This window comes from Centroberyx gerrardi, chromosome 3, assembly GCF_048128805.1.
Source record: "Centroberyx gerrardi isolate f3 chromosome 3, fCenGer3.hap1.cur.20231027, whole genome shotgun sequence".
Lineage (NCBI taxonomy): Eukaryota > Metazoa > Chordata > Actinopteri > Beryciformes > Berycidae > Centroberyx > Centroberyx gerrardi.
The window spans coordinates 7,175,218-7,200,474 of NC_135999.1; the positions used below are offsets into that span (position 1 = coordinate 7,175,218).

The 25,257-nt window shown below is 42.3% G+C and overlaps 3 protein-coding genes across 3 annotated transcripts; 1 reads left to right on the top strand and 2 right to left on the bottom strand.

The window, feature by feature from the left end:
* Positions 1 to 762: 762 nt before the first annotated feature.
* On the top strand, positions 763 to 7,332 carry LOC139922964 (volume-regulated anion channel subunit LRRC8E). Its single transcript, XM_071913621.2, has 3 exons — positions 763 to 778; positions 1,555 to 1,738; positions 3,234 to 7,332. Exons 2-3 carry the CDS (start codon positions 1,598 to 1,600, stop codon positions 5,520 to 5,522), a joined length of 2,430 nt encoding a protein of 809 aa, XP_071769722.2. The 5' UTR covers positions 763 to 778; positions 1,555 to 1,597; the 3' UTR covers positions 5,523 to 7,332.
* Positions 7,333 to 10,494: 3,162 nt separating this feature from the next.
* cdkn2d (cyclin-dependent kinase inhibitor 2D (p19, inhibits CDK4)) lies at positions 10,495 to 13,142 on the bottom strand. The gene is made up of 3 exons (XM_071913643.2): positions 12,646 to 13,142; positions 12,098 to 12,264; positions 10,495 to 11,461 (listed from the first exon to the last, which is right to left on the bottom strand). Exons 2-3 carry the CDS (start codon positions 12,236 to 12,238, stop codon positions 11,108 to 11,110), a joined length of 495 nt encoding a protein of 164 aa, XP_071769744.2. The 5' UTR covers positions 12,239 to 12,264; positions 12,646 to 13,142; the 3' UTR covers positions 10,495 to 11,107.
* An 86-nt stretch (positions 13,143 to 13,228) lies between these two features.
* Positions 13,229 to 19,634, bottom strand: ap1m2 (adaptor related protein complex 1 subunit mu 2). The gene is made up of 12 exons (XM_071913631.2): positions 19,427 to 19,634; positions 17,759 to 17,915; positions 17,310 to 17,377; positions 16,905 to 17,035; positions 16,631 to 16,778; positions 15,797 to 15,923; positions 15,521 to 15,663; positions 14,942 to 15,013; positions 14,400 to 14,558; positions 14,070 to 14,195; positions 13,621 to 13,696; positions 13,229 to 13,459 (listed from the first exon to the last, which is right to left on the bottom strand). Exons 1-12 carry the CDS (start codon positions 19,466 to 19,468, stop codon positions 13,434 to 13,436), a joined length of 1,275 nt encoding a protein of 424 aa, XP_071769732.1. The 5' UTR covers positions 19,469 to 19,634; the 3' UTR covers positions 13,229 to 13,433.
* Positions 19,635 to 25,257: the final 5,623 nt, after the last annotated feature.

Consider the following 25,257-nt stretch of genomic DNA (forward strand, 5'->3'; position numbering starts at 1 on the left):
TGTATGGTATTTTATCTCCTGGTATCACTGTAATATTCCTAAAGGATATATAGTTATTATAGTAGCTACTAGCCTGCTACTATGCCACTACTGTGACATTTGTAGTAGGCTCTCCCTCTAAAGGTCATTATAGGATTACTGTAGCTCTTTTTTGGATGAATATGAAGGACGAGTACTGAGCAAAAAGTCTCTGTCAAGCATAAGAATTCCTGTTGTCGGCTGAAAGACTCTTCCGCCCCAATATACAAATTAGTTTGAACTTGATGCGTCAAGCAGACAGATACAGCACGATAAGACAGGAAGTTAGAGTGTTGCCTAGCAGTACTAGTAGCAGTAGTATAGTTGCCTAGTATTTATATAGGGCCTAGTACATATCAAAACAGAGTAACAAAGTGTTCTACAAGAAGAAGAAAAAATAGGCCTAAAGAATAAAATACAAAAGGGAAAATGCACAAAATAATAAAAAAAAAATGAGTTGGCTAGCTTGAAATATATGGCTATGAGTAGCTGTGAAAAGGGCATTTCGGGATTTCGGGAGAAAAAAACTATTTGTCTTTTTCATTTATTGCAGATTCCGTTTTGGATATGGTCTTTATTTTCTTTTTGGTAGGCTACTTTGTATTACTCAAAAAGCGTTGTAACAGGTTCGTCGATTTTATTTTTATTTTGAAAATCCTGCCCGGAAATCTTGTGTTCATTCTGTGTGGCTTGACACGTTTTCCTCTTTAACGATGGAAAAAGGCTCCTGAGCGCTCCAGTGGATCCTGCTCGGACGCAGGTAAGTCGACTTCACCTGTAAAAGACTGAATCAGGTAGCCTACACTTTGTACTGCACACAGCAGGCTCATACTTTAGGGACAAACTGGAAACATTTCCAAGACATTAAGTTTAGATTGTTCTGACTGTAATTGTCAGGGAAGAAAGCAGCAGAAGTGAGACCACAAAGTGTCTGTGATTTCGCAATTACAAAGTCCATACCTCCAGTGGTTTGATGAGGGTGACGCTTATTAATCATCCACGCCAGTTTAAAGATTTAAAAACAACTTGAATTACTACAAAACACTCGTGGAATAAATGTTTTTGAAGTTTCTTGGTCTGCTGCAATGGTTTTCTTGATTTCTTAACCCGCCTGTGTGAGGTTTCATTTTCAAACAGCTGACATCAGGGACTAAATAATAATAATTGTTCGTCTTATTTGGATGCAGTGGCATTTGCAAATGTAGTGCGCATTAGTAAAGTTCTTTACCCCCATAATAATACTCAAGATAATATCACCTCCCTATCTCTTCCCTGAAAGTGTCTTTCCTGTCTTTTTTGTTTCCAGACGTTGTCAAACTAGTTTATCCGCTTTGAATACCCGTACAGTGCAGAGGCAGACCATTCTTGTGTTCATGCCAGGCCCATAGATACCTTCAGCTATTTATCCACCTAAGTACTTCTTGCATAACTGTGTTTTTGTGTCCTATACCTTTCAAACTTCTGACAAGTTGTTAAGAAACTGGACCTTGTTTCATCCAGCCTATTTGAGCCTCTCTTCTCTCCTCTCACTCTCAGTCACTGCTTGCCTTTCCATCATCAGTCTGGAGCAGCAGCCAGGATGATCCCAGTGGGTGAATTCAGAAACTTTGCCACGGAACAGAATCCACAGTTTCGGGTCCTGAAGCCGTGGTGGGACGTTTTCTCTGAGTACCTATGCATTGCCATGCTTATGATTGGAGTCTTTGGGTGCACCTTGCAGGTGAGGCGGCCTACAAACCAACCACTTTGTGATCATAAGCTCTTAAATCCTCAAATGTTAGGGTATGGGTGGAAATGGATTTAGCGACATCATTATTACCAGCCTAGTTGACGAGGGTGAAACATTCGCATCATTTGTAACTATTATGGCATGTCTGACTAACCTGTTGAGGGAGCAATGCTTTGTTCACAAACCCCCGCTTTGTCTAAATCTGGTGGCACATACCACAACAATTCCTACATTATCTGACCTCCAAGTTAAAAAAAACAGAGACAGTGTAACCGAACTAACCTTTGTCTCTCCTGACTCACTTACTGTGGATTCAGATCACTAACTTTCTGCTTAATGTGTCTCTCATCACCTGCTTATCATTATTGTGTCATATTAACTGAATCTAAAATAGAGCAGATAACTTGCAAGTTCCAGTACTTGTTTTTTTACATTGTCTCTCTGTAGATCAGGAGAGAAGTGTATAGGTGGTGCTTTAAAAAAAACAAAAACAATAGGGACAGTCAGTTCTCCTCAACAATTCTTCTTAAGAGACAGTAGTATTGACAAGGGAAGTACAGAACATTGAAGACAAGGCCAGCAGAAACATTTGTGCACCCAGAGGCGGCTGTGTAAACCACTACACCATCTAGGCACTACTTAGACTGTTGCTTTTGGAAACAGACAGACCAGACTCAAGGAAAAAGGTTGGAGAGAAGAATAAAGATGTAAACTGCGAGACACCCCCTAAAAAACACCAAGGCACCATGTGTTGGTGTGAGAAAAGCTGGAAAATTATTTTATAAATAGTTACATCTGACTTTAAAGCCATGCAAGATCTAGATTAGAATTCTTCTACTTTTCTTTTCAAATAATATCATCTCTCCGTTTTAGTCGAGTTAAGGTACTTGAGCAAAGTTTAGTAATATATAAAATATAACGTAGTTGTAATATATAGTTAAAAATGTAGAGATGTTACAACTTTTGGAGTATGTTTTCTGTACTTTTACTTGGCTATATTTTAAATGCTTACTCCTACTTTAACCTAAGTTTTATTTTTACAAAGAGTAGTGAATGCAAGGAGATCTAGCAGCATCTTAATCTCACTTAATCTGCCATAAATGGCACTATTGCCTTGCAGCTGCTGATATGAGATGAAAAGGAACCATCCCCAAATTATTTGAATTGCTACATTGAGCCAATCCATTAAGTTTTGGAGGGAAGGTTCAGGAACATGCAGAGAATCGTAATGTTTTTCAGTCAAAAGTAACCCCACACTCACATTCACTAAAGTAATTTTCTTGACAAAAACTGAAGGAGCCATACTTTGATTTGAGTGAAATAGTTTAGGACTGACTGCCTTGTATTGGTGTACGTAGCAAAATGCACTGTCATGTATTCTTAATAATTTCCATGCTTAGTTTCCACATACAGTAGTTCATTCATTCATTCATTCATTCATTCATTCATTCCTTCATTCATTCATTCATTCATTCAACTTCCACAGCTCACCCAAGACAAGATCTCCTGTCTGCCCAGCCACCTCTCCAGCCCGACCCCTGAGGCGATCGACTGCAGCCACATCCGGGGCTACGGGGAGAACGAGACGTGGGAGCACTCACTGGTCAAACCTGCCAGCCCCATCATCCGGGAGGTGTTTGGCCGCAAGAACAACCTGGACATCCACCAGTATGTGTTTGTCAACCATTACTGCTACGAAAGGGCTGTACATTGGTATGGCAAGTACTTCCCATACCTCGTTGTCATCCACACCATGATCTTCATGGTAGCCAGCAGCTTCTGGTTCAAGTTCCCCGGGACCTCTTCTAAAATTGAGCTCTTTGTCACCATCCTTGGGAAGTGCTTTGATTCCCCCTGGACCACGAGGGCCCTGAGTGAGGTTTCTGAGGAAAGAGGAGAGGAGAAGTTGGTTATTTTGAGGAGGAACACCATGTCAAAGTCTGTCCCAGATGGGCCAGCAGTAGAAGAGGAAACTGTAGGGCTTCTTAGGTCCTCCTCTGTCAAGTCCAATCCAGACAAGAAGAACCCAGAGCCTCAACCAGCCCCCTCTGTGCTGGATAAGAAGGAGGGAGAGCAGGCCAAGGCTCTGTTTGAGAAGGTGAAGAAGTTCAGAACTCACGTGGAGGAGGCAGACCTCCTCTATGTCATGTATGTGCTACAGACATCCCTCAAAGTCTTCAAGTTCCTTTTAATCACCATCTACAGTGCAGCGCTGGTTCCTAACATTGAGATTGTAGTGCGCTGTTCTGTTCCTCCTGAATTGACTGGTTTTGATATCTATTGCTGTAACCACAACAAGGCCCATCTTTTCTCTAAGCTAGCTTACTGTTATATCTGCTTTGTGGGAGTGTATGGACTTCTGTGCATCTACACCCTCTACTGGCTGTTCCATCGCCCTCTGAAGGAGTACTCCTTTGAGCAGGTGAGACTGGAGACAGGTATTAACGACATACCGGATGTGAAGAACGACTTTGCATTCCTCCTCCACCTCAGTGACCAATATGATGCTCTGTACTCAAAAAGATTTGCTGTCTTTCTATCTGAGGTCAGTGAGAGCCGTCTCCGCCAGGTCAACCTCAACCATGAGTGGACTGCCAAAAAGCTGCGCGCCCGTCTTGCTAAGAACTCCAGTGACCGGCTGGAGCTCCACCTGTTCATGCTGCCGGGGCTCCCAGACACAGTCTTTGAGATTGCAGAGGTGGAATCGCTCAAACTGGAGCTCCTTACTAATGTCACTATCTCAGGTAGTGTGGCACAGCTAGGTTCTCTTCAGGAGTTAGCACTGATCCACTGCCCCGCCAAGCTCCAGCTAGCTGCGATGACCCACCTCAAGGAACATTTAAAAGTCTTGCGTCTGGCGTTTGAGAGTTTAGAACAGGTGCCTGTGTGGATGTACACCCTGCATGGCATGGAAGAGCTACATCTGAGTGGTCCTCTAACCAATGAGGTATCCCGAAGCGCCACTCTGGACTCCCTGAAGGACCTTAAAGCTCTGAGAGTCCTCACTCTCCGCAGCAACCTTACTAAGATCCCACCCAGCGTAGGGGATGTGGCATTCCAGCTACAGCGGTTGTGTATCTATAATGAAGGTGGCAAGCTCCAAGCTTTTAGCAGCCTGAAGAAGTTAACCAACCTAGTCTCGTTGGAGTTAGTGGGCTGCGACCTGGAGCGCATCCCGAGTGCTGTCTTCAGCCTGGCTAACCTCCAGGAGTTGGACCTGAAGGAGAACAAGCTGACCACTGTGGAGGAGATCCTGAGCTTACAGCACTGTCGCCGTTTGGTGACACTCCGGCTGTGGCACAACGCCATCACCTACATCCCCGAGCATATCAGCAAACTGCACTCCCTGGAGACGCTGGACATTAGCTGGAACAAGCTCCGAAAGCTGCCCTCCAGGATGTTCTACTGCACCAAGCTCAGGCACCTGGATGTGTCCCACAACCAGATCACCTCCCTCCCTCCTGAGGTGGGCATCCTGCAGAGCCTCCAGTTCTTCTCTGCAGCTTACAACTCCTTAGAGATGCTGCCAGAGGAGCTGTTCTCCTGTAAAAGGATAAAGACTTTGGCTCTTGGAAACAACTGCCTGTCTTCCCTTAACCCCAGAGTGGCCAACCTGGCCCAGCTAATCCGCCTAGAGGTCAAGGGGAACCGCCTGGAGTCTCTACCGCTGGAGATAGGAGACTGTCCCGCGCTGAATCTCAGTGGGGTGGTAGTAGAGGACAGCCTGGTGGATCAGCTGCCATCAGATGTACGAAACAGAATGACTGACAGATGAGTTAGAAGAGCTAAGAGTTTTCATTACCATTTTTTTTTTTTTGTAATGTAGTGGTCTATGGTGTTCGGACTTGCATGGAGGGCACAGAATGTGTCAAGAGTAGCAGTCCATGCCATTAGGGGACATTTTTCATACAATACACAAGGGAAACCATAACCAAAACCATCACTGAACATAAAAGGATAAGCAAACACTTAAGACTTGAGATATGAACAATTTTGAGTAAACGGTTTGTTTTGTCTTATTTAAAATCAGTCATCATACAATGTGTGGTCAAATGAGTGTAATGAGTGAATGATCTACTTGCACATTTTTATTTGAAAATATTGTATACACGTTTTCATCTAAATATCTTTTTATAAACATTTTTCTATGTAAATGGATACCGTGTAAACTTTGCTACATTTGTTTTTACTGAAACTGGATTTCTATGCAACTGGTTTTACTGGTTGAGGCAGGGGAGGACAGGTCATATAGTCATGTGAAGTTTGCCAGAAAAGACTGATGAAATGGGCTTTAGGTTCCTGTTATGCTGAAGCAGATGGCAGATGAACTAACATGACTTAACACCACAAGAATAAAACTGTGTGCAACACTTGACCTTCAAAATGTCATGGGCCAAAATTTGTATTCAGGTGTTCAGGTACCTCCGCCAGTGGAGTTGGACAGCCGGTTTCTGTTTGTCTGTTTGCAGAATATCTCAAAATGTTATAAATGGAGTTGCACAAAACTTTGTGGAAAGGTTGGGGCAAGGAAGAACTGATTAACTTTTCACACCAATTGGCCAAAGGTGGGTGTGGCTTCTCACTAAAAAACATGTAACTTCAAAACGGATTCACATAACACCATCAAACTTTGTGTACCTATCAGCAGACATAAGAAGACGCACTGGAGAGCGGTTTAGACATATCCACTGTGCCAATTTTTGGTAGAAGGGCAGCCCTAAAGGCCACTGAACAGATATAGAGCTGATTGGCCATGTGGTGTTGTGATAATCGGCTAAAATGCTTAAAAGTGGCTAGAATTTGAACAGGCATATCTCATGACCCATTTCAGGTCCAGTCATGAAAATGTGTGTATCTCCTGATGTGAAACAAGTTGGTAATGGGGTATGGAAGAAATTATTAACTTTTGGTGAAAATCCGACATATGGAACTGGCATATATTGACAATTGCATAGCATTGGTGGATGTATGCGCTCTACTGAGTTCCATCCAGTTTGTGTATTTTTCAGGGCAAGAGGGGATGGGTTACTATCCTGTATCCTGTTCAACAGGTTTATAGAGCATGAACTGTTTCCTACAGCGCAGTGGCTCATGTTGCTGCCTTTCAATAGAAGCACAATGGGTGTTCATCTCTCTCTTCACATATTCATTCAAATGGAGGGAAGCCTGAATTCATACATGGGATTATGAATCAGATGAAAGTAAATATGATATTGAGTGTGCATAATAGAATACAGTAAGAAATGTTTTTCTGAAAGAAAAAACTGTAAAAGTGAAAGCTGCTCTCTTTGAAATGTCTTTTAGATTAATATTATGTTGAATACAGTGATGACTGTGGTGGTAAATGAATTTTGTTTGCTTTTACCATTTTTCAGTACACTACACAAATATTAATGGGAAGATTACTGCTTCTCTTTTTTTTCTCTTTACTACCTCGTCAGCACAACTCACTATTTACAGTAAGATATGGGGAAATCTGTACTGTTAATGAATCTGGCTGTAATATAATAGTAATAAGTAAAGGTACTAAAAACATTTGAACACACATTGTTGCCTGTTCAATAACATTATCAAACACTTGAGCAAATAACTTAGAGTGCCTTATGAATGATGGTCATTGAAACAAGAAAATAAAACAATTTGAACTTTTTCTGGTGTCAAATTGGGTGTCAGTGTAGTTACTCATGCTTAGAGACCTATTTACACGTGGGTGTTCATTACCTTATACTAGGCAATCTCTTTCAGATACCGTCTCTCTCTCTCTCTCTCTCTCTCTCTCTCTCTCTCTCTGTTTCTCTCTCACACACACAAATGCACACTTGCTTTCCCTCTTTATCTTGTCTTTCTCTTTCTTTCTCCCTGTCCCTCTGTCTCTCTTGCACTCACAGACTCACACAACAAAACTGTGCTCCGCAGCCAGTGCACAGTCATGTCCTGGCTTGTATCTCCACAACAGGGGATCCTATCAGCCGTGTAGGGACATACCTCAGTAATGCCCAAACACACACTGACCTGCCCACGCTGACACACACCTCCAGGCCGTAGGGAAACCTTGTCTTTTCTCTTTCAGCTTTTCTAATTGAGTTGGACCGGAGCAGAATATGCCACTGTTGTTGAAGAAAGAGAGAGAGATTGAACCCAATGGAAATTTCCAAAGGTGCATAGCTGGAATTGTATGCACCACTTCATAATGCTCTGGCAATCATTTCCCTATTTCCCTTCGCCTCACCGAAGGTGGCAGTAAAGTGTCGCCAGTGTTAGCCAAACAGATGAGATTGTGTCAGTGGTATTAAAATTATGCTAATAGCTTACAGCACAGCACACTCAGGGTGCTTTCCACTGGAAGTACAATTAGCTTGGCTGGATTCACTAACAACAGTTTATTACTCCAAGATCCTTTAGTCCTTAAAGAGGGGGGTTGATACAGTATATTCAGTATGGTATGCTGACTTAAGTCTATAATGCTACTACTGCTGCCAAATACTGTGCCTCAGCGTCAAGTTTATGTAGTATGCCAATAGGCCTGGTTGTCCTAATGCAATATTTACACTTGTTTGACTTACAGGAAAATCAGAGTGGGAAACTCCTTGACAGTTAGTTCCTTTTGTTCCGGAGTCTAAAAGATTAGAATTCCATTCCAATCGGCTTTAATTCCACGCAACCTGCATGCAAACTTTCTCATGAATCCAACTGAATTGTGATTTGAAGTGTTGCAACCTACCGCAGTTATAAAGCATGTGTTGGTGCCAGATGTGATCACATTTTACAATGACTCACCATGTGTGACTTCAATGTGACATAAATCAAGATGAAAGTTCAGAACTCATAGAATACTACAGTATATTACCACTGAGTGACTATCTTGTTTATTTTATGGAGCTTTATTTTAAAGACTCATAAAGGAGAACTTTCTGCACTGTAACCTCTACCCCCTGTTGGACTTTTTAACAAAACGTATCATGTACAGCATGAGCTGCAGAGGCTGACACCAGTGACATGAGTTCAGACAGTTCACCCCTTGTCATATTCTCTGGAAGAGGAACTAAAACTCTAAAACTTTACGTCACAGCTTGGTTTATCTCACTGCCATCATCATGTATTCCCATGAATCATGGATTCAACTCTGTTTGGGTGTGTATGTGTGTGACCATGTGTAAGGGGGTGGACTCACACTTGAGCCACTTCTCTGTTTCGCTTTTCGCAGTCTTATCTCTCCTAACTTACATGGGAGATGAACCACAACAGTGTTTACCCAAGGAGCATTTTCAGATCCAGAGCCACACCCACATCTGTGCTCAGTGAAGTCAGGAAGCTCGAGTCTGCATTTTCACTGTCATGCTTACCTAACTGTTTTGTACCTGATTTAAGTGTTAGGGTAAGAAAATATACTTTAATGCAGCCAACAGGTCCAGAGCGCTGTGTCTTTATTGCGCAAGATGAGTCAGTGGTAGCATAGAAGACAGAGAAGCAGGCTGCTGACCAGAAGGTTGCGGTTTCAAAACCCAAGACCGGCTGGGAAAATCTGGGTGGGGAAAGTACATTACAAACACTCCCTCCTCCCACAACAAGTACTGCTGAAGTGCCCTTGAGGAAGGCATTTCACCTCCAGTCACTCCACTAGAGTTGTTGTTCAGTGGCCAACAGTGGAAGACTGTGGTTGTACTGCGCAGCTCCCAGGTGTGAACGCATGGAACTATATGAATGTGAGGCAGGGAGGTGAAAACAGTCAAACCCACGCAAACCCATGTTACTAGATCACAGGGTATCTAGAAAGAAAAAGAAAAAAGAAAACCTAATGTAAGTTTTCTATGATTTCCCTCTGTCAAAAAAGTCGATAAAAGGATAACAGGCAGCATAGAAAAATACAAGATAGAGAATGAAAAATAGGGATTGTCTTTCAACCCGTACCAGTGTTGATACTGTGAGAAATGCGCATGAAGAACATGCAACAAAGACCAAATGCATTGTCTTTTAGTGACGATGACATACGCCTATACACAGAGGGCCAGGGGCACAGCAGTTGAAACGTATCTCTTCTCTGGCCAGGTTAAGTTTTGCCCGTGACACACAAGCAAACAAAATGCCCATTGTACCGTCGAAGAACCCCGAGCACGAACATGAGCAAACTGTCCCGCTCTGACCGACAAGCCTCAACAACACAGGGCCCTCATTCATTTAGTGTGTTTTAATCCAGCTATCTGTGTGACCTTAAGAGCATTTTCACTGTGCAGCGCATTCCATTGTAGAGTCATTATAAATGCCCTTGGTGAATCACCTTGGGGAAGCGCTGGACCCTGGGTGTGTGTGTGTGTGTGTGTGTGTGTGTGTGATGTGTTGAACAAAGTACACAAAGAACACTGATTTGCTTCTGTATCCTAAAGCAGAATTTGTTTTATCAAAGCATTTAAAATGTCAAGGGAAAAGGCTGTTAATCTGGTTTAAGAAGGACCCCTGTATAATTCAGACACATTTACCCACTCTGATTATGAATTGAGTGGTGACCTCTTGTGGATGTAAAACACAAATACAGGACATGACTACCCACTGAGGAGGCTTTTGCCTCTTCCTTTCTGTGTCTCATTAGTACTATACTGCTCTCATTGGTTCAGGTAATCAACAGTACGACTTTGCAGTTTGCAATAATACTTTCTTATAAATAAGAGTCAATTTAAGCTATTTACCTTTGTCTTGCCAATTACATACTAGCTTACTGTTCAGAATTAAAAAAAAGAAACAAAACAAAGGCATCAAGTTCAACACTTTATTTTGTGCTTCCGTCCTCCAATAGGAAAGTGAATACTTTCAATTTTGTTTTAAAAGTATTTATATAAATAACATTTCAACAATTCACAATAAATGTAGCTATTTACAAAGTCACTGGAATATTCAGTCCTATTCCAAAAAATAAATAAGAGTAAATTCAAAATCTAAGTACATCTAATTAAGAGAAACACAACTATGCAAAGCAATCAGGGTGCACCATGTCAAGTTTTGTAAAAGTTTAAAAAAAACACAAACATCAACAGTTAAAATTCTTACACAATGTGAAATAATAATGCAGTCATTACAAAACACTGGGGAAAACTATCTACAATTGTGCACTCCCAATCCATAGGGAAAAGAGATACATATAAGGTGCCTAAATTGCACTGTGCAAAAGAGGTGTCTACATGTCCACCCATCCACTGAAAATAAGCTGCCAAGACAATACGTCCAGTATCATCAAATATCAACGTTGAGCCACTATTCAAAAAAAAAAACATCAATCCTTTACACAGCAATGAATTCAAGTCACCAGGTTTAAAGAGAAGAGTTTTGGGGGAAGGTTACCCAGAAGGCACCCAGCACGCAGAATGCTGACTAACCATGAACGTGAGCGAACACCAAGTCAATCATATCAGGCACACATGATGCTCGGGCCACGTCTACCGCTGTCTGACCGCTGGTGTTGGTGTGCTTCAGGTTGGATCGCGGTGCCAAGAACTCCACCACGTCCCGGTGGCCCTCCCGGATGGCAATGTGGATGGGCAGGGCGCCGCTCTGGTCCGGGACGTTTAGCGACGCGCCGTACTCTACCAGGACCTGCAGAGTGTCAAGGAAACCTGTTCGGGCCGCGTCGTGGACCGGAGCTATTCCGTGTTTGTCCTGGACGTTGGGGTCTGCTCCATATTCCAACAGCAAACTGGCTACCTTGGAGTTCCCCATCATCATCACCTTTAGGAGATATGTGAAGAGAGGTCAGATGACAAGATACCAAATTCAACATCTGTGTGTAAATGGCAGGATTTGATCCTTGGTTCTCTCACATAGAACAGAGGCTTCTTAACATTTCCATGTCAACAATCTCTAAAGAGATACGCTTTAATACTGGCCACTGACTCCAATTTGATAAGAAAGTGTTATGACTTGGTATTATATAACTGTCTATAGTGTAGGTGGGAAGACAGCAACAGTGGGGAGAGGGAAACCTGTGATGACAACAGTCATCCTTATACATTCTCTCTGTACTACTTTCTAGTGAGTGAAATAATAAACTATTTATCATACTGCTGGTGCCTCCCTGGTCCCCAGACTCCACTGTGGGGACTACTGACATAAAAGACATAATCACCAACACATATCTGAATGTGTGGAGTTATAACACATTCATAACAGTCGATTATTTGAGAGATAACTGAAGAAAGCTATAGGTTAGTCTCGGTTAGAGGTCTAAGAGGAGGCGAGCTGAATCAATAACTAGTCAACAAACGTAACGCCCTCCCACACTACAGAAAACGTACTTCAGTTTTACAGACAACAATCAGGTTGGTATGAATCATGTGTTATTATTACAAGCTAACAACTCCTCACCTGTAAGGCGGTCCTGCCGAACTCATTGAGTGTGTCAGGATGCACCCTGCATTCCTCCAGGATCCTCTGCACCTCGCTGCTATTCCCGTTGGCTGCTGCCGCCGTCAGAGCTTTACCGGCATCCATCTGACTGAGGACCATTATAGATAACGGGCTGGTCTTTCTGCCTGTTCAGTGGGAAAAATTACATTAGTTACAGTTACAGTGAAACCTAATTAAGGGCAGCTTATATCGCCAGTAAGGGTATGGTGAACAGTAAAGTAGCCTAATGACGCGACTGACCAGGATTGAGGAAGATAGTTATAGCTAGCTACAGTATCCGGCTAACTTCAGTTCCCCATTGACGCCATGTTAACTGACGATGCTGACTAGCTTACGTAACACCGTTTTCACAAATCGTACATTTAAACAAGGCAGGGAAGCCCCGTGAATGATATTACTGCCGAGGGAGAGATACGTCAACGGTACAGACAATTAGCACCCCGGCTAATGATGCTAACGTTAAAAGGCGAACAAATGAGGGGAAATTGTAGAGAGTTTTTACATACCTTGTTCGACTTGAGAAGATCCAGAGGTCAGCACGCTTTTCTATACCGGTGTTTCTAAAGACCAGTGACTTTCAAATAATATCGAGACAAGAATTGTTTATCAACATTACAAAATACGACATTTGCGCGCTGAGATCCACACAGCAGTGTCCCCCTGGCTACAATTTACAAACATTGGAGAGAACTTACTTTGGCCAATCACGGCACGCCTAGTGGGCGTTGCTCTCCCATATATGGCGAAAAGGGTGGAGTTACAACTCTGTTACTATACTATCACTGTGGTAACAACAGCTGCCGACCAATGAGAGCATCGAGCGCAGAAAGCGGGCTATTCGTATACGTTGATGTCTTCAAAGGACAGTTCATTCATATTTCTGACCTTTGGTTGTAGATCTCCAGAGGCGAGTGTGGAAAAAAGGCGGGTGTGAGTTTTAATTTTAGGCGGAATTAGTACTGTGATTGCACAATGTATTGCTTCATTATGAAGAGAAAATCAGCCCTAAAATGTTTTTCCAAACAAATAAGAAAAAGAAAGAGTGTGCAACAAAAATACAATTACCAATAACAAAAATGTTTTTAAGGGTATAATTTGATAAACATTTTAATTTTCATTTGCAACGGTTTAGCAATCAAACCATTAAAATCAAGATTCACGCTGTTTTCATAAAACAAAGTCTTTTACATCAAGCAGAGCAGGTGAAATTCATAGACATTCTTTAGGAGTGCAATTAAAGTGATCATTGGACGGGCCTCTGGAAGTCCTGGGAGTGAGGAACAGCCCTTAGGTATTAAGTGTTTGTCCGCAGTTGGTAATCTAAATGAAAAGAGAACAAGTGTAGAGGGGGAAATTATAAAGTTCAAATGTCATTCAAATTCTAACATGCATCCAGTGTTTACCACTTGTTTATATCTGTGGCAAGTCTTATATATTGAGGTCTTATACTGTATATGAGGTGGAAAGTTAGCCCAACTTACCTCCACTCTGTGTAATGTACCGGACCCAGGGCAAAGCCTGGTAACCACTTTTTTCTATGATCTTCATATATCGCACCTGGTGAAAGGGAACAACAGAGACAGAACAGGTTAAGGCAAGAAACAATGTGCCTTGCCAAACAAAATAAGTCAATTCCAGTTTGCCAGTCCAAGCATATCAGCTGTGTGTGAATGTGAGACTTCCCACAGGCTATAGATTGTTAACGCCCTTTGCAGAGCAGTGATCTTCTCAGCTGCTGGTTAGAGCTGGTATAATTATTCATATAAAGGTGAAAGTATTATACTGCACTCTGACAGGTTTAGACCCAGAATAAGTGCGTAAGCTCTCAGCTGAACCTGACTTATTTAACCATAAGCTATATTGTTGGGTTGTTTGAGCTAAAAAGAAACCCTCCGCATGCACACATAGACACACACACACACACACATACCTGTATCCCTGAGACTGTGAAGTATGGGATTTCAAAGTTGACAGTAATGGGAGGCTTGCCCTCCATCTCAGCATTCTCCACACTGGGCAGACCAAAGTGAGCCCTCATTAGAAACTCTTTACCTCCCTGGATGGATGGATGGATTAGACAGACAGAGAGACAGGTAAACAAGCAGACAGACAGACAGATAGAGAGAGGGGGGGGGATACAAAACAAATCTAAATCTTTGATCAGAACATCACCGAAATACAATATTTATTAAAGCAAGCAATATCATATGAATTTATTGCTGTTTATTGCATAAAACACATTGATTTGTGGGCTTCTTACAGGGAAAGATTTGATGGTCCACACCACCAGGTTCTTCTCAGGAACATATTTGGCGTGGCCTGTGCTGGTTTTGAACTTGGGCGAGTCGGCATCACTGGGTACAGGGACCCTCACCTCCACATTATTCGCCACAGACTGTTTTTTAAACTGTCCTTTAGCCTAGAATAGAATAGAAAAAAACACAATACACAAGACAGTGGGTGAAGGCCTGCAAGTTTTGCTCTGAGCTCAAACACAACTGCCTCTGGGAGTGAACAACTTAAGTTACATCCGCAAAGACAGCGCATGCATCAGTGTGGATGAAAGTGTGATGAAAAACTGGACACACGAGTTACAGCTGGAGACAACCTCAATACTGTATTAGTGAGTTGTATTAGCAGCTACAACAGAAATCATCTTTTCTCTGTTCCTTGTTCATTTCATGTTTCATAACAGAACGCCATACTCTTCTCCAGTGATGACAAGGTGCAACCAAAAATGTTTAGAAATATGCATGTGACACATTTTGTTGCCTATGTAATTAAATGATCATAAGTCAGTACCTTAACCATGATTTCCACTCTACTGTGAGAGAATTTCTCTATGACTGATTCAATCCATATCAGAGGCTTCACCTGTAAGAGACAGAGGATGGGGTTTAATCTTACAATAGAATCTAAAAATGACATAACATGACAACACATTTTTAAGTTACATCAATAAATTGCATTGCATATGAATTAATAAATACTTTGTCATTCAGTGTGTTTTCATGCACACCAATATCCTGCTATTTGTTATGCATTTGTTATTTTTCCCATATTGGCAATGCTGGCCCTGTATAGCTCAATGGGTTAAACAAGGCACTAACACTGTCAGGAATTTGATTCCTACTGGGACCACCTATACTAAAAATATATATATTATTCGGAGCTTAGCTGAGATATAAGCTATTGTCTGACATACTGTGTGCATGTAAGCACGCTCTAATTACAAAAGCCCTTGAGCTTCAAGAGATACTGGACCCTTATGCGTTATTCTGGATAGGCATTCTGTCAGAGCATAACCCTAACTCTGCACTTAGTATTAGGTGAGGAATACTAACTATTATATATGAATATGAGGGACTGAACAGGACTAACGTGAGTGTTGATGCGGTAGGACATGAGCTCAGACTCCCCATCTGGAGGGATGAAGGAGATGGTGCGGTCGCTCTCGAAGCGTGAGAGGCGCACGCACTGGTGGAACTTCACATCTTCCATGGCCACCGTCTTCCCCTTGTCACCTGAACACAAAAACGACAAAATGATTGGTCATTTCTTGATAAAACAGAGAAACTAAAGTCATTTATGACAGACAGACAGACAGCTAGATAGATAGGCAGATAGGTAGATATAGACAGAGAGGTGTGCACATACGTCCAGTGAGGGCGAACAGCACCCGATCGTTGAGGCCCAGCCGTAGCTCAGGCATCCCAGACAGCATGGTCTTCAGCTTGATGCTGCCCACAATGTCACTGCTCATCACACTGCCATTAGCATTGACCTGTAAGCAAACAACACAGTGGTGAATCAATGTTTGATTAAATCAGATAAGGGTTAGATAATCTCATGTATTTAGTCAATTAAACCAAACAATAATTAGATAATAAGCACAGCATACATCACAAGATATATAGATTGAATTTCCATGCATGAAATCACTTCATATTCTACTAATAAAGTGATGTAATGACACTACTGTCACTAGTACTACTCATAATAATAATAACAATAATTTTGTATAGAACATTTCCTACCGTATTACAGAGCGATAAATAAGAAGTAACTAATGTGTTAAGTGTGGCATAAAAGCAATAACACAATGATATTAATAATTCATTAGCTATAATACAGGGAGGTCTTGCACTACTTGCTCCATTATGGCCTATTTGGCAGAACAGAAGTTTACATAAAACACACCTACTCTACTGTCTATATTCCTGACCAGTCACCAGTCAATTCTACCTGTGACCGACTAAATCAACAACTACAAATGTAGCCATCATAGAAATCCCACTTTTTACAAGCTTGCCCCATTCCAACAGAATATTAAACAACATCCTACAGTGACAACATAGGACAGATGCGGGGTGGGGTGAGCTTTTGCAACAGTTACCGTGCTGCAGTGTCTTTTCCACCTGCTGTGGTTATGCTGCTGCCTCTGACTTGTTAAAGGAGACTAATAAATCAGCCCCCCATATTCCAGCTTACCAGCACATTAATGGACTCGATGACGTCAATAAAGACCTCATTCTTCTTGTACTTGATGCCCTCTGACCTCCAGGAGACGGCGTTGGTGACGGTGGTCGGCACCTTGCTCTTGGCCACCTCCAGCTTGGCCCCCTCCTGGGTGATGTACCTGCAGAGAGGAGACGGTCTGCTGTGACACACCACCACGCTCCTATGTTTTGGGATCAGTGCCTCAAAATTACAGAATGCTCTGTGTGTGTGTGTGTGTGTGTGTGTGTGTGTGGCTGAGTCTCACTCCTGTAGGATCTTGCTGTCGGTAGTCTGGGGGAATCCGAAGTCCATCAGCTCGTCCAGCAGCTCGTAGACGACCACAAAATTGTCCTGAATACTCTCCTCCTCCAGCTCTTTAAAGTACTCTGTAAACACCTACATTACACACAACAGACATCAGCCTTAAATGTGGCGGCTCTGCTTAATTGACGGTTTTTACTTTGGATCATCTTTCCTTCTGAATTCTGAATAGTGAAAGAGGCAGGTGTCTTTGCCTATTCCAAAATGCTCAGTACACCTCTATCATACACTTTAATGCCTTCAGCTTCATAGATCTGATAGGATGATATGCGGAAAGGAAAAGAGGAACTACAAGGGGAATACCATTTGGAAATAAACCAAATCTGGGGCGTGTTTCATACCAACTCACCTCAACTAGTTTGTAGAGAAAGGAGTACACAAGAGAAGCATTGGAGTTCTTGTTTGTAGTGGCCACCACTGTATAGGGATCAGGTCAAGGAGTACTTAACACATTTATGTTATATTACAATCAAGGTCACTATTATTGTTCACTAATTTACAGTGTCACCCTATGACCAAAATTTGAACGTTGAATTTGTTAAGATAAGCGTAAGCGTGATAAGATAGCGCTTTATTAATCCCCTTGGGGAAATTCAGGTTTGGGGGAATCCTCTTTTAATCACTGATGATTGACAACGATGGATGAAATTCATTAATCTGTGTCACATTAATCAAGTTATTGGTGTCAGTGTTGTTGCTGAATGCGCTTTACTTGTGGGCCACATGTCACACATCAGGACTGTAATTGAAACTACTGTATGGTGTAATCTGTGCCAGCAACATCCAGGAAGAAGATACAGTACAGGTTGCTGTGCTTGATCCACAGGAAGTGAACATTGCCGTGTGACATCACAGGGCAGACGAGCCCCTCCTCTTCCTGTTGCATAAGTAAAGGCAGGAAGTGGTCGATCTCCGCCATGTCCACATCGCCTTTGTAGTTCCGACAAATCAGCACCTGAGCGAGGAGAATGACATCACATGGTCATCTGACTTGTATCTTAATCTAGGTGTGGTAGCTACTAGTTAGAATAAGCTTTCTATATTTGTTCATTAGAGGTGGACCACCACAGCATGAAAATAAAGTAAGTAAAACAGAAAAATATGGCCCAATTTCCCTATGAAATCCAAAACACTTATGGGGCTAATATTTAGAATTGACACTTGACCACAATAAATATCCAAGCAGAACTGTTAAACTGCAACCTGCCCTAGAACCAAAACTGGGACCACATAGGCCCAATATGGCAGAAAACAATAACTGCTACAAAGTATGCATTAAAGGAAAACAATGTTATACATTATAATAAATGTGCATTGTGTAACATGCTGGAAATAGCTGAATAGAGATAACAATGCAGCCTCTATCTGTCTCCAATCTGCTCCGAACGCTGAGTGATGGGTGTGTTCTCAGTGTCATCTCTATGTGGAGTGAATGTGCAATCTGTTCATCCTATCTCTCTTGACAGTGCCTTACCAGGGGGGCTCCGCAACTTTTCCACATCAAGGATCCCCAGACAGATCCACATTAGATCAACGTCCTGTATTTGAAAGAAATTCTGTCCTAAGGAACCACATCTGAGATGCTTTTCTACTTGTGATTTAGTGCAGAATTGCATAACTATGTGAGGAACAGTCATCCTTCCCCATTCTGTCACTGAGCTTCCAGTGAGTGAAAGTGAAATTAAATTATTTCTGGTGTTGCTGGGGACCAACTGGAACCCTTTCAAGGACCCCTGGAGGTCCTTAGACCGGACTTTGGGAACACTGTGTTACCATGCTACAGTGGATAGATAAGATGTGAAAGATAGGGTCAGAACGGGTCTAACCTGACTCCTGCTCAAGATGCGAGACTTAAGACTATACTGCAAGGCTCTAAGCAGCACCTTGCCTGGATTAGATGAATTAAATGGATTGTGAATGGCATATGCTGCTGTACAAAACACACATTCGTGTATCGCAGGCTGCTGCTAATACCGGACACCTGAAACCGTGTTTACTTCCCCTCCCTTTTCTTTGTAGAACTAACTTCTGTCTCAAGTTACATTTTCTGTCTGGAAAGAAAGGGATGGTTTCTCCCCCTCGTGTAAAGTAATGTTATGAAGATAATAATACAAATGCCATGACTGTAGGCTACATGTATGTGCAGCAACACACAATTGGTCACTTTCACTCTCTGGTGTCATGAAGTTATTTGAGGCTGCAGGCTGCATTTCCACTGACATGTTTGCGGAAGTGACAAGGATAAAGGCCGATGAATGGGTCAGTCGCGAGCTATTTATTAATTTTTAACGACGCAGAAGAATACTATTAATGTTTTACAGATTAAGACAACAGTTAAAACTTGACCGAAAGAGGAGCGAAAGAAAGTGGGTCTTTGCGGTTTGATAAACGGTCGTGGCACAAGCCCACTCTAAGCCGAAGTAAATGATCAATAAAGTCTACAATGAGCCTGAGGATTGATCTTACCTTTCCCTTCAAATCCAGCACAAATACAGCGGAGGCAGACATTGTGTTTGTTTCCACACAGCCGCAGCACGCGAGTCTAAAAAGCTACACAAACTAAATGTATTCTTCCACTCCGGTCTTCACTTGTATGAATTTAGTGTCGCCATGTAACAAACTAGAAGTATTCATAGGCTAAAGGTGATCATGGATTCCACCGTTTCTTTTTCCTGAAGGTGTCGTGACGTCATCACATCCAGGTGAAACATTCACCAGAGTCGCGCTCACCTGAATGGGAGGGAGGTGGGTGCGCTGCTCGGTTTATCCGCCAGAGGGCGCTACAGATCCACAAATCAACATGGACTTTGTCCTCTGCCTGGCCCGCTGACTTCATGCCCTTTGATTTATATGGCAGGCCGTTTTGTCATTTATTCCCTAATCCACTACTCATTAAAAGTATAGTATTGGTAAGTTATGGTTTACCATTATTCATTTTTTAGTCACTAGTCACTATTTTGCCAGTCATAAGTTGCTATTGTAATTGTACTAGTTGCTATGTAATATACGTATACTAGATCTAATTACAGGTACTATAGTGACTGACTTGGTTATTGCTAGTCACTTTTCTTCTTTTACTACTAACAATTTAGTAGTACAATGAAGTACTAGTACTTTTTTCTTAGTTACAAGTAACTAATAAAATTTTTGCTAGTCACTTTTATATTCTTACCAGTAAAAATGACTAGTGAAATAATAACTAGTAAAGTCGTATAACTTGTGTATGTTCATATGTGCCCTCAGTCTGCATGTAATTTTTTGTCCATCAGGAATACAGGCTACTGTGCCATAATCCTGAGGATCCTAAAGAAGAGGTTCCTCTGCACAGTGGAGCATTTTTCCACCAAAAGGTGGCAGACAACAAGCATGCACACTTCATAAATATGGCTGCATTTTTATACTGGAAGCCAGTGTATGTAATGTAAGGACACACTGACAGTGATGAATCAGTGAAAATGGTTATGTGATCTCATTAACACACAAAGATAACACACACAAAAAACAAGGCTGGCTTCTATTAAAGTATGAATTATATTGGATTGCACATGTCAAAAGAGAAATACATCTGAATTTCAGTTTCTAAATACCAGGTGGGAATAGAGGGAAGTTGAGGGAATTCTTGACACATACTGTACGTTATTCTTAGCTCTTCTTTTCCATAACAGATATTGTCACAACTCCTTAGCTGTGATGAGTCACAGATGCACAGCTCCATAGATAATGAATTTACAAACATGAACAGAAGTATCTGTGACAATATTCAGGATATCTGCAGATCAGTATGTACTGGCCGGTTTTGGACTGGCGGCACTACTATGATATGAAGTGAATTTGAATGTAAGGCTTAAGATAAACATTGTACTCCAACAAATCCGTCTCCCATTCACTGTGTACGGAGCCGCTCCAGATTCAACATCGGTTTGACATCTCAAATTATAGCTTCAGCCCATTATTTACTTGCTCGTAAGAATAGCACCGCTGAATACTTGAAATGAGTGCTATCACCCTTTCATCGCACATTTACCAACCCTGTCAGCCTTGTCAAATTATCTGTCAAAGTTATAAACGACTTTAAGAGAGTGTGGCGGCCTTGAGTCAAGTTATTATCTCAATATCTTAACTGAACTTTAGGGTTTTTACAATGACCTACATCCCGCAGCAATAACAGAAGCACTTATTGCTCATGTGCTTTTGGAACTTCTTAAGCCATAAACCTTCGTCTGCAACACCTACCAAACCCTCCTACCTACCTTGGGCCTTTTTGTGTAGTAGTGTGCCCTAGATCCCTGTCCCCCTCCATAGACCTACAGTAGGTCTGGTTCTTATCAGTATAGGAAGTCAGTGACAGAGAACAACACTGTGCCATGACGGAGGCGTGTGAATGTGTGCTTTGAGGGCCAGATTGACATCAGTCTTCTCCAACATCCCACTCCTTTTGTACATATAGGCTTGGTTCCTGTTATCTGCATGCTGTTTATCTAATGAGACATAATCAGATCTGAGCTATAAACCAGACAGCAATGCCTTGTTGAAACACATGTAATGTTCACACAGGATGTGATCTATAGCAAGAGTGTCATGAAGGCTCTGCTGAAGCATTATGTGGCGCTACAAAACGCACTTGGAGCCATTTACTTTTTGACTCAATTACTTGTATTTACACATTTTATAGTAATTAGTGCATAACCACTCTCCAGTTTGCCTGCATTCAAGTCAAAGTTAGCATTCACAAATATGTGGCTTTTAACCTTTAGATGCATAACATGGGTCATTTTGACCCAGGCTGTTCTTTTTGTTTATATAGGTCTGCAACAAATACACTCATACTGTTGTCGTTCCATGTATTCCTGAAAAAAATTGTTATGATCACTACTCATTTTGAATTTTGTGACTATCTTTCTAGTTAAAATGTAAGAAAAAATTAATTCTAAAACATGTCATACGGTTTTATTTGCACTTATGTTATGGAAAAGAGGAGTTTTAAAATGTCATGCATCTAATGGTTAAAAGTTTCCCCCACAAGCCAATTCAGTCTGAGGCAGCAGGAGGAGCATTTTCACTTAATGTAAACATCAACATTCTGCCCTTCAGCTCCCACTTCATGTATTTTGATGGCTGTTCCCATTGGTTTCTGTGATCTGGATTAGACAGGAGAAGAAAAGAAATGCAGACACAACTGCTTCCCCACACGGAGTCTGAGGCCCAACACACACATATGGAAACACTTCACTGGTCAGACAAGCTGAAAACAAAAGATTTTCCCTCTCTTTACCCCTGCAGCTCTAAGTCAGTCATACCATATTTGACCTAATGCTACTAGTAGCTTTCTGCCAACATATGCCTACTTTATTATGATCAATCCTTTATTACATGCAATTTACAGTCAATACTCAGCATTAACCAGGGGTCAATATAGTTGATATGTGGTGTTATGAGCTGCTGCAGCGACCCAGTTGTAGAGTAATAGTGAACATCTATGCCAGTCTTTCCCTCATCTTTCTAACCCAGTGACACGGGTCAAGAGATGGTGATAGGGGGCTGCAGGTAGTGCAGTGGCACCCCAGTCCATGATACTGGGTTTCTCAAGCACATGAGATGAGGTGAACTGGGATTTCTAAAAACTTCTTAGCACCAAGATTGTCTTAGATCCATTGTAGAGCAACATTAAGGTCTGATGCCTTGGGAAGGACAACACCGAGTTGTATTCTGCAAGCTTTCCTGGATATCCATCCATGCACTCTGCTGTTAAAAAGCAGAGTTTATGTGAAAAGACCTGGTCGGGGTCAGACCAGTTCAGCTCAGCATGGCAGATTAGAGTGAAAGAGATACTGAATGATATGCGTCATGATAATAGCTGCGGATGCTGACTCAGGAATTGATATGTGAGACCCAACAGAGACGCTCACGACCTCCATCACCTTTAAGTAATGGATCTTCCCCAGTTAACATCCTAGAAATACACGAGTGTATTAAAAAATACAATTATCTCTATTACAATACATTTGATTTGGCTCGACAGCGGTGTGTCAGGTGCATCCCCCCCCCCTGTTGCCTGAGCAGGAGACGCTGCAGTTCGGCTTGTTTGGCTTTCGGTCGCCAGGCAGAGACGAAACAGGCTATTGTTGTTACCTTATCACCAGGACAGTTAGTGCCCTGTGTGGTAACCTGACAGGGGAATATCTATCCTCCCATCCACCCCCCTCCTCCCCCCCTATTGTCATTTTTTTCGAGGACACTCCCCCCGTCGCTTACGACTCAGTGGTGTGAGATTCAGCTCCGCCCCTTTTGTGGCCGGTCGGCCAATGGGGAGACGGCGGACATATGTAAATAGTGAGGTGAGGAGAAGACACGGAAGAAAGACGGCATTGTGCAACCCCGCCCCTCCACCCCCCCTCCTCCCCCCCCCTTTCCTCTTCCCCATAGACACATGCCTCCATCCCTCAGGGAACAGGTGTCATTTGTCACCAGGGCTTCAGGGCTTCAGGTGTATGCATCTGTTGCCTCAGGGCAATGCGCCCTCCGCATTGGCACTGAGGTTAATTTGTTATGAATAGAGCCAAGTGTCAACAATGGCGTTGCTAATGATGGAAAGACAAGACGCCAAGATTTCCACTGGTGCGCAGTATGTACTTTGTCCATAGATGTGATTGGCTGGAAATGACCTTTTCATTTATTAGTCAAGTGCAAGCTGGAAGTAAAGTGGCACACACACAACTGATGATCAAAGACTTACAGAAGTGTAGGCCTACGACTCTTTGCACAGTTGCAGAGTTTGATGTTTGCAAATGCCATCAGGATGACGGCGACAGGAGATACTGGATGTGATGAGTCTCTACAGTGGAATGTGGATCCCAGTTCCTGACAGGCAACATACCACAGTTTCCCAGTGTGATGACCTGACAGCAGGGCTCGTCCCTGAGCAGGGCCTGTCCCTGACGTGGAGCTCAGCTTACACACACACACACACACACACACACACACACACACACACACGTAGACACATGCAGACACAGAAACACACAATTTCTATGAGACACGCTCACGTTTCTGGCTCAAGGCTTTGCAGGCCTTGGAAGCGCGGGGCAAATTTCCACAGTTTCTGTAATCCGAGAAGCAAAGGTCAGGACTGTGGGTTTGTCTCTGTAGGAGAGGTCGGAGGCATGAGCTAGCACCCATGGGAGAAACTGTAAATTTTGGCCGCTAGGCTGAAATATTTTAGAAACCATGACCTGTGGCGTGAGAATCCTGTTCCTTCAGTCTCTGTGTCATATACTACATGATTTACATCTGTTTTTTTCCTACCGCTCAACACTTCCTCATGATGATATGTATATTATTGGCTTGTATTTTGAGCCTCATAAAATGAATACATCCTCCTTCTCTATCTAGACCGCTGTATGCTATTGGCTGTATCACTTCCCAGTCACTACAGCACTACTCTTGAAAGCTATTTCATACATTACATTACTTACCCACTCAACCTCTGCCACTAAAAATGGCTTCCCTTTCTTTCTCTCTCTCTCTCCGATGCACTATAGCGCTGATGGGGCGTGTCGTTTATGGAGAGGAACCATCATTAAGGATGAATTATGGATGAGGCTGATTATGTTAGGGAGGGGATGATGGCTGGTTGGCTTGTACGGGTCTGTCAGGTCCATCCGGACTAGACGAACAGCTTTGTTTCTTCACCCATGTATGATTTTATATCCGTCCTTTTTTATCTAGTGTGTGTGAGGCACCTTGAATTGCACTCTTCATACGAATTTCCGCTTCATTTCACGTTTTCCTCTCATTTATGGGAAATCCTGCTGAAGTGGTTAGGAGGAAATTCCAACATGAGGTTATGAAAACGGAGAGACAAAAGAAATTGTCCATGCTTGGCTTTCCAAAGTCGAAGCCAAGTCAAGTTTAGTCACTTCATGACATCACCAGAGTAAAAAAAACCACCAACTCATGTTTTTTGTATCAAATTCCTTTCCCCTTTGATCCGGTGGAGCAGGGGAGGCGCTCTGGGTGGTTCCCAATGAACCACTTTAAGGAAAACATGAAACATTACAGCGTGCACATCCATCATTCCCCACTGTAATTGACCCAAATAACCGTCTCAGTTCCCTGTAATGTGAGGAGGCAAAAGGAGTTTTATACATTTGGAGCTCTTTTAAAAATTGAGATTACTCGGTGACTTTCTGTTGAAATGAGTTATAGTTTCAGAATCAGCCTGACTCAATCCACGCCGAATCAGTAGTTTTGGTCGTAGTGGAACTCAATAGGAAAATGAAAATTTTTTATAGATGTCC